The sequence below is a fragment of the Oncorhynchus mykiss genome, chromosome 12, assembly GCF_013265735.2.
Source record: "Oncorhynchus mykiss isolate Arlee chromosome 12, USDA_OmykA_1.1, whole genome shotgun sequence".
In the NCBI taxonomy this organism is placed as follows: Eukaryota; Metazoa; Chordata; class Actinopteri; order Salmoniformes; family Salmonidae; genus Oncorhynchus; species Oncorhynchus mykiss.
In genome coordinates, this window is record NC_048576.1 from 77356132 (window position 1) to 77366080 (window position 9949).

General features: G+C 41.7%; 1 protein-coding gene across 1 annotated transcript in view; it reads left to right on the forward strand.

Annotated features, from left to right (window-relative positions):
• The first annotated feature begins 6940 nt into the window (after nt 1–6940).
• Nucleotides 6941–9949, forward strand: part of LOC110538283 (serine/threonine-protein kinase N1) — a 57854-nt gene continuing 54845 nt past the window's right edge. Inside the window, exon 1 of the mRNA XM_021625002.2 lies at nt 6941–7757. Coding sequence (XP_021480677.2) covers nt 7734–7757 — 24 coding nt within the window. The 5' untranslated portion in view covers nt 6941–7733. The remainder of the gene's footprint in view (nt 7758–9949) is intronic.

Here is a 9949-nt window from a genome sequence, read left to right on the forward strand (position 1 = left end):
ATGCTCTCCATCCAACCTCACTGAGCTCGAGCTGTTTTGCAAGGAGGAATGGGAAAAAATGTCAGTCTCTCGATGTGCAAAACTGATAGAGACATACCCCAAGCGACTTACAGCTGTAATCGCAGCAAAAGGTGGCGCTACAAAGTATTAACTTAAGGGGGCTGAATAATTTTGCACGCCCAATTTTTCAGTTTTTGATTTGTTAAAAAAGTTTGAAATATCCAATAAATGTCGTTCCACTTCATGATTGTGTCCCACTTGTTGTTGATTCTTCACAAAAAAATACAGTTTTATATCTTTATGTTTGAAGCCTGAAATGTGGCAAAAGGTCGCAAAGTTCAAGGGGGCCGAATACTTTCGCAAGGCACTGTACAGGCGTCTCATGATGTTGCTTTGGGAACGCTCTGTTGCATGTATAGTACTGTACGTGTCTGTTGGGACACCATGGCTGCCCTTGCGTAAGGCATGGTCAGTGTTGAGGTACACGTTTTGGTAATTAGCCGAGCAGGTCCCAGGGGCATCCTTGTATTGGCTGAGTTGATTTTTTTATGTGGGATAGAATGCGTTTCAAAGCAGGTAGGTGTATGTTGTGACCCCACACATATGAAGAAACCATATGGTTGGTCAAAAACTTTTTCATCAGAGTAGTTTATGATTTAGTTCTTAAGTAAAATGGTTAATCCCTTGTTCCCCATTTTCTTTGTCTAGTCCCTGGCTTGTCAGGTCTTGCATGTTAATTCTCATGTTATCAAAATCTAGCCTTTATGTGGGGATATTTCCCTGGGACATTTTTAAATGTGTCAATTCACATTTGGATTAATGGTGGTTAAATGCCAGATCATAGAGACAGGGGAGATTAATTGCTCCTAGTCATGTGATCTTTATCCCTTATTATGGCTACATATAGTTCTGAGTTTCAGGCCAGCATCTTGAGGGCAAAGACTTAAGTCAAAATGATTACCAACAATGTTGCGCACCACTTTATTACATTGTATGAATGGGTTGCAAATTGATGTAAATTACCTAAACTCTGACGCAATTACGTGAGATTTTAGTTCTGGGTTTCCAGGGTTACAATTACCAGACACATATGGGAAAGCGATTACATTTAAGATGTGATTGGCCACTGATGTTACATCTGTTTAGCTAATGTCCTGTCCCATGTCAGGAACTGTCTGAAATGTTGTATTATATTAAATGTATAGACACGTACTGTAGTTGTTGATAAATCCATGAAGTGTCTCCACAATTTAACAATTGTAGTTCAACCTCAACTCAATGTCATCTTCATAACCTTTTTCCCAAATGATTTGAGAGCAAACTCTAGACCTCATTTGACTCTAGTACTGATAGTCTATATAGTAGATGGGTTATGTAATATGTATTAGATTAGGTCCTAGATGTTGGCAAGTACTCCAATCAGACAGATGTCATGTTAATGAGTCATTGCATGTTCCAATAAGTTAAGGGATGATTTAGGATGAGTCTAGGATGCATGCCATCCTCTGTACTCGTTTTCCACTACTCAGTCGCTATTACCCTCGGGGACATTTGAAGCCAGACCACAAAGATTCGATGTGACGGTCTGATCAGTAAGAATTTGATACGTCCTTCCACACCACAAATGTTTACCCAAAAATAACAGAATACAACGACTGTTAGGTTTGTTATAACACTTAGATGAGCCAATATATAACAGAATAGTAAACTGTGGTCAAACACTTCATTTATTTGTCCTTTTTCAACTGATCGAGACAGGTTTCTGTTTGTGTTTACTTTATTCCTTTGTGTAAAGACGTCAATCCCTCAGCACTTCCCTCGTTTTGCTTTACGTCTTCCCTCCACTCCTTTTGATTCTTCTCCTTGAATCCTCTGGCCCTGGATGCTGTCCTACCCCTCCTTTTTGGTGCATGCGTCTCTAACGCACATCCCAAGTTATCTTGACTGTCTAGCAGGAGGGCCCAAGAGTGACGAAGATGAGACCGAAGAGTCCCACCAGTCACAAAAGAAGCACAGAGAGCCACCCGTGGGCTTAAGGGAGGAGGACCACATCCATCTTCCTCCTCATCTCGTAGTGAACAGCCACTACATCGCAGAGCAGCAGTGCAACAGGAGACCCACCGACACCACCTCCAGGTCCCTCCAGTCTGCAGCTGTAGCCAACGGTCAGCTGCGCAGGCTGAAGCAGCACCAGAAGCACTTGAGAGAGCGGCAGGAGCAGGAGAGGCAGAAGAGGCAGTGGCTAGAGGAGGAGTGTCTGAGGCAGGAGCAGCAGATGCAGCTGGAAAGGCAGCGTCGGGAGCTCCTCCAGCTCCAACTCCAGCAGCAGCAGCAGGAGCACAGACACCGCCGCCAGGTGCTGCAGTGGCAGCTAGAGTTGGAGCAACAACTCAAACAACAGCTCAGACAGCAGCAGAAACAACAGCAGCAGCAGCAGCAGCAGCAGTTGAGGAGTCCGTCTGCAGTCATGCTCTCCCCATCCTCTGGGCTATGCACCATCTATGAGGCCATGGAAACCAGCGAGGAGGAGGACGAGGGTCAGGAAAGAATGCAGAACAGAGAGAGGGAAACAAAGATGCAACAGGAGAAGTGGACATCCAAGCAGACCTGGCCAGAGTCACGCCAGCAGGGGCAGCGTCCCATTCCTCCAACGGACCTGGACTGGAGCAAGAAGGTGGACATCGTCCAGCAGCTCATCAACCAAACCCTGCTGCTGTCCGGGGACAGGGGTTGCCCCCCTCTGCTCCTGCTGCCTGTGGGGAGCGGGGGCACCCTGAGCCCCCTGGAGAGCAGCATGTGGCCCAACCTGCTGCCCCCGCTCAGTCCCCCCTCTGCCACTGTCACCTCTGTCAGCAGCTACTCCCCAGACAGCCAGGGCAGCTCCCCCCAGGGAGACTGGACCGTGGTGGAGCTGGAGACACAGCACTGAAAGCCAGGGAAGGAGGAGGACACACCACTCATCACTGTCATATCTATGCACTGCATACTGTATTCACACGACACAAGTTGGCACTGCATCTCCACACTATAAATTCATGACATGGGCCAACATAACAGTGAGGTACACTGATTAAACCACACCACGTCACAAAAAGAGCATGCTATACATTCTAACTTCATATCTACATAGAAATCCACATTCACTGTATTGTAAAAATAATCTTCAGAGAATGCTATATATTAACACTCTTCATCAGTAGAGAATTAAGAATGGCACAGCTCCCATTGGTACTGCATCTAATATACTGTAATAATACACATAGGATTACTATATATATATTTTGTATTTTATCTCTGTATTGCTTTGAATCAAAACCCAAATTTGATTAACTGTATAGTATGAACCTTATTCTGGGCGATAGTTATGACAAAGTGCACTTGTTAATTATTTTAAATGTTACAGGTAAGTGGGACTAGTTTAGACTTGGTTGTGTTAAATTATCATCAGCTTCAAATCCTCAGAGAACCTGTTTTGTATGTGGAGAAAATACTGCTGCTAGCTACGGTCTAGACCAAATGGACTGCTTTGAATTGACACAATCCTTTGTAGGAGAACACCCTTTTAAGGAGAGAGCAATGTCTCAAAATAATTGGGCTGTCAATCACACAGGAAAAGAGGGAGGGTGAGAGTAGGATGTCCTTGTTCTGCTCTGCCTTTCACAGTGGTGGTGAGGGGATTGGTGGAAGCGGGGGGGGGGGGGGGGGGGGGGCATTCCAAAGCTATAACCTCATTTCTTGTGTTGGCCTTTATTCAATGGGTTTCCAAGGTTACAAATGATGTCATGATAGAGAAGTCTGAGACAGCGACAATACCACACAGTGAGAGCACAACACTCAGAGCACTGATAAAAATGTAACTAACTGTTCAGAGAATTACATCAACATACATTGCCCTTTATTAAATACGCCCCAGGAGAGGGAGTTATTTGCAGTAGTGATGAGGCAATGTTGTGAGATGGGAAACTGGATATGAAGTGTTGGAAGGACTTTAACATTGTACTAAATAAGTGCTGTGTTTGACCAATGCCATAATGGCTTAACGGAGGGGGAAACTAGGTTCCTAAAGCCTCAAACTTGCATACATGTTGGCTACATTTGTCAAATGAATATCCTTCATCTATCTCAGTCATGTCAACCGTTGATCTATCTATCAACAAAGTGATTTGATCTGTGAGCCACCTGTCTCTGTTTTGGAGTTTTGAATACTCATGCAGTTTTGATTCCTGCTTGTATTACTTTGGTGTCAGGTCTACTACAGTATGTCATGTATGTACATCCTACTTGGGAAGGCTACAAAATGTCTGGGTAGGGTTTCAGTCGGGATGTAAAATTTGATACATTTTTTGTTAATACATTTTATATAATTCTACTGTTATGTGCAATCAGAAATGTATGGTGAATTGTGCAATATGAGTAATATCAGTTGCACATAATTTAGTTTAGATTTCATGAGAATTGTTGTTTATTTATGCAAGTTTGTTCTAATTTTAGCATCTATACAGGTATATGTAGATCTATAAATGTTTTGTTTGCATTAATTATTAAAGGCTATTATACTGTATGTCCTCTTTTAGTTCCGTTTGTAAATAGAGGTAGATGAACACTGCCACCTAACGGTTGAGTTAGACTACTGTAAATAAATAACCCATGTAACCCATGTAATCGGTTTTTATCCATGATCAGTACCGTAGGATATAAAATATTAGTATTGTGCAAGCACATCTATGAAACTATTTTGACAGGTAGGCTAATATTTTAAAAAGTATATCTGTATGTATCCACATGGTGATATTATAAATGTATGTGATGCTGTGTATGACAACTTATTTCAGTTTGAATGCAGCATTTGTGAAAAGGATATTTATGTAATACATTGTCCTTTAAACCGGTGGTGTCTAACTCATTTTGCACTTGGGCCGCATTCGGTCTTCACTGAGGTCTGGAAGGACGCGTTAAAAATGTATTATTTGCTTGAAGAAAATAGTCCAGGGACCATAAATGCTTGAAGTCTTCGCTGTCTAGCTTTCGTTTCAACTACTGTTATCAAGCTGGACAGAGTGAAGAGCCTATACATGTACATTCATTTTCATTTCTACAGTTTTGATTTGGTTTTAGACCTTTCAAAAAACGATTTCCCCCCACCAAAAACAAACTCGTAGTGTATTTGAGGTTTTATAAAGACTTCTGAAGTTTGTCATTTCCACTCTGAAATGTCAGATTAGATTTTCCCTTATGTGAAATATCAATTTGAATTATAATCCACATCATTCACATTTCCTGTTGCCGTAGGATTATTTTCCTGCTGTAGCAAACTGTCTCAAATGAAGATCCTACATCTGTATAGACATGACTGGCCATCATCAAACATAGTTCAAATGATCACCAGAGGCATACTATTAAGTACATTATAGGCCTAATCAGAGTTTGGAAAATCGAATATTATTTTCAAGCTCCTTCATTGACTCTTGATCAATTTTGCTACAAGGATTTGGTTATTAAACTGTTGGTATTAAATTGTGTTTGTAGACTGTGATAGGCCTACTGTATGGTAATTCACTATTTAAGATCATTTTTAGGCTTGCGTCTGATACATGTATCCTTAAGTACAATACAATATAATACAATGACTTTCAACTAGCTCTTCCTATTTTTTTGTTATTTTGTAACCAGGGTGGCAATGGCAACAGACACATGGATATGCTGACAACATAACCTACTGTGAAAGACTGATGCCATGTAGTCTCTCTTGTCTAGACAGAGGGGTTGCCTCCACTGAAGTAGGCTATATATGATTGGTTGCCTCCCACATTGTTCAGGTTTCCTAGGGTCTGGGTTTACAGGCTTTTCTCATACTAGAAGTAACATAGTAAAACGGAACACTTAAATTAGGGTAAGGGGGATACCTAGTCAGTTGTACAACTGAATGCTTTCAACTGAAATGGTCTTCCGTATTTAACCCAACCTTTGAATCAGAGAGGTGCAGGAGGCTGCCTTAATCATCATCCACGGCGCCCGGGGAACAGTGTGGTAACTGCCTTACTCAGGCAGAAGAACAGATTTTTACCTTGTCAGCTTGGGGATTCGATCCAGCAACCTTTAGGTTACTGTCCCAACACTCTAACCACTGGGCTAATAGTATGATCTGTTACATTTGGTATGGTTACATAAGACCGAAGATTACTGAAGGCAACAATAAAAGGAAGGTGGATTGGTGGGTGTATAATGCGAATGTCTAGCAATCCAAAGGTTGCGTATTCAAATCTCATCACAGACAACTGTAGCATTTTAGCAACTTTGCAACTACTTACTACTTTGCCCTTTAACCTAACTCCTAGTCTAGCTAATGTTAGCATTAGCCACCTAGCTAACTTCCGTGACAACAAATTGCAATTTGTAAAATATCATACAAATTGTACATATCACACATAATACATAATGTAACATATACTAATTTGAGAGTCACGGATTTTCGTTTACTATGTTACGTTTACCCCTGACTCCAGGTTGCAACCTTTCCGAGACTAAATATTATGTACGTTTTGAGCAACAGTTTGGCCAACTAACCACTAGGCTTCACTAGTCTCTTTCAGTGATGGCCAGAGTCGGACAAAGAGTCGCTTAGCCTAAACCTACCCTGTACAATATTAAGTCCATACCATTAAGTCTCTCTCTTAATCCATTTAGTTCCACTACAACAAATGAACAATGGTAAATTAGGTAGGTCAGCAGACTCGGCCCATATGAATAAGGCGATATCACCAATAGGTCGTTTTTAGGGGTGCCAAGTGGTGAAGGAGGGCTCGCTTTATGAAATTACTAAAGAAAGGCGCAAAATTGTGATTTATCGTCAACAGGTTTATTGCGATTGTAGTGATCACATGACCAATAAGACGCGCGCCCCTCACTTGTGCTCAGCCCCTCACTTGTGCTCAGCTACCCTCACTGGTTAGTTGCCCCCACAAGCAACGAGCATCAGACCGTTTTTATACTGTTGATTCACGACCAGGCACGCACAAAGGAGCTCTCAGAAAGGGAACAGTGCCGTAGGATAGCATTAATTTTCTCTGAGTAAGAAAATGTCAGATATTCTTTTGTGGTTTATAGATATTTCGCCTGGATTTAAACTGGAAATGATAACGTGAGCGGTAGGCTACGTAAGCGGGAGGCTATGTTATTAGACACAACGGTTCTTGTTCATAACCCGATTATAGGATAGACGATGCAATACATGGAAATAATAGCCTAATAATAATGTCGATTTTCGAGAGTGAGTGAAAAATTGAATGATGTCCATTTAGTATTATTTCTGTAGCTGTCATGTTCTCCAATTACATGGGGTAGAATGTTAGATGAACCAGTCAACGTCAGCCTTCAAACTACACAACATAGTTGAAAGGTGGACACGGCGATACGTAACTTCTTGCTCTTTTGGAACATGGACTAAAGAAGAGAATGAGAGGCCTACAATGTTCATTTTGTCGATGCTCTCGCTCACCTGGGCAGAGACAGGCGCCCGTTAACTCTCCGTACAGTTCACTGTCGTTTTAAAGTGCCGAGGGTATTCGCCAATGTTGGCCTGCTCTTTGACTGCAAATAACTCCAAGCGGACAGGACCTGATTTGATGGTGTCGTAGATCACTAAAATGATTTGATAATAAAAATTCACCAGCTACATTGAAGAAGACTTTGTCATCCCACCGCTGTTGTAGCCTGTGTGATACACAAGACACCAGATGGCTAACAACGACTCGATGCAAGTAAGTTTTCCAAGTTAGCATTGGACAGTGGTTTTCCTTGATTTAACATATTATGTTAGCCTGCGTTTGTCCTATTCGAAGAGATGCGTGCATGTCATATTTGTAGGCTATTCTTCTAATTGGGTTCGTGGTGACGTCTTTGCATGGTAGACAGATACCCTACTAGTACATCGGGCCAAAGTACTATGGTGGTTTTAGACCGGTAGTAGCCCACTATAACTTACTGAGCCTTTAGTCCACACCATCACCTTGAAACTTTAGGTCGGTGTTTTCTGTCCCCCATGTTTGCAAAGGTCAAACAGTGCATAATAATGTCAGGTGCTTACAGTGTGTGTTACCAAAGCAGTCTGACTGTGTGGGTGTAAACACAAGTAATGACGTATTGATGATGTGCAGACCAACAAATACTGTACACACGTCTACTTTTTAAACCTCACCCACCATATGGAAGAGAAATGACCTGTATGGAGCATTAGAGGGCCATTTCTTGTGGTACATAGTTGTTCCACTCAGGTGAGTTACAGCGAAGGGTGTCAGAGTCAAGGACCTAATTAAACAGGTCATGTTACCTTATGCTGCTTACACAGGTGTCATCTCAGTTCAGGAAACTGCATAGGAGGGAATTGTTACAAATTAGAGGCCAGGTTGAACTCAAGCCAGAACCCAACACATTAATATCTGTCTTCTGCAGCCTTGCAGGAAACCCACTGAGTTTGGGTCAGACCAAAGTTCAAATAATAAGACACATAAAACTACACATTCTATTTTAAGTTAGTGTATTACATATTACATACATACACATCCCGATAGTTTTGACATTTTTTCCACTAATTGTTCTTTTGACCAATCACATCAGATCTTTCAGATCAACTATTTTTCAGACCTGATCTGATTGGTCAAACTAATAATTAATGACCAAAAGACCTGAATTGGGCTGCCTGTGTAGATGCAGCCTTTTTTCTTCTAAAATAAATTCATGCAATTTGACAAATGTTGCTATGGGGCAACATGTTTGCATGCATTCTACACATTTTCCCATGGAGAGAACATTTGGCAATTTTCTAACAAATTTCATGCAATTCTACTAATTTGGGAAAAATGGGCAGTTTTACAGCTAATTTCTTGAAATTCAAAAAATATTGCCATAGGGTGGAAGGACATTTTTGCAGTTTTAAAGCTAATATCCTACAATTCTGCACATTTTCCATAACTTATACCACGATAATATGATATCTGAGTGAGAGTGACTAATAAAATCAATGGGGGCCCCCAGGAGGTTAGGGCCCCCGGGCATGTGCCCTTTGTGCCTGGTCTATAATTTGACCATGATTACCACAAGTTTAGATAGCTGGCTAGACATGGGCTAATTGAGTGACTGTCAGTGATTGACACAGCAAGATAACTGCTGATGCACAACAGCATTTCTAAATTGCACCATGTGAATTATACTATTTTAACTCACAATAATAAGTTGAGATGCCGACTGAGTTCTTTAAAAAATAAATGTTTTTGATCGGGGCCCCCTAGCGGCCGGAGGCCCAAAGCAACCACTTATGTCACTTATGCCCAGGGCGGGCCGGTGCAACATCATGTGAAGTATGACCTACTGAACAGTGAACTGGGTCAGCAAGTAGCCTAAGCCTATATCACTATGTGTCAGTGTCAGGTAAGCATCCGGTATCAAGGACACATGTAGGCTACAGTAAGTTCCTTCCAATGGTGCCACTGTCAGACTTCTTCCCCCAGGGATCTTCCTCCAGAAACTGGAGATCAATCATTTGTTTTAAATGTATTCAATAAAATGGCATGTACATAATAATGCTTATGACTGTAAAATTGGGGTGGCCTCTTGACTGACGTAAGTAGGCCTAGTTAGTGTTTCCATGAAAGAGAATGTTTCCTGACTCCTGGAAAGCTAGCACTGTGACTGTGGGCAACACACATCAGAGGAGGGTAACGGGGCCTAAATGTTCGTTGTTCATGTTTTGAATTCTCTTGTTCTACCTCTAGGCCCTTCTCTTCTTTTTCAGTTATGTTTAGCTCGTTTTGCAATGAGAGAGAAAATATTGCTTTGGATGGAAAAGATACATGCATTGACTTTGTGGAAATAATAATAGGCCCTGCAGGACTTTCATATATTTTAGGGATCTTTACTGTCACGGTCGTCATAATGAGGAGACCAAGGCGCAGCG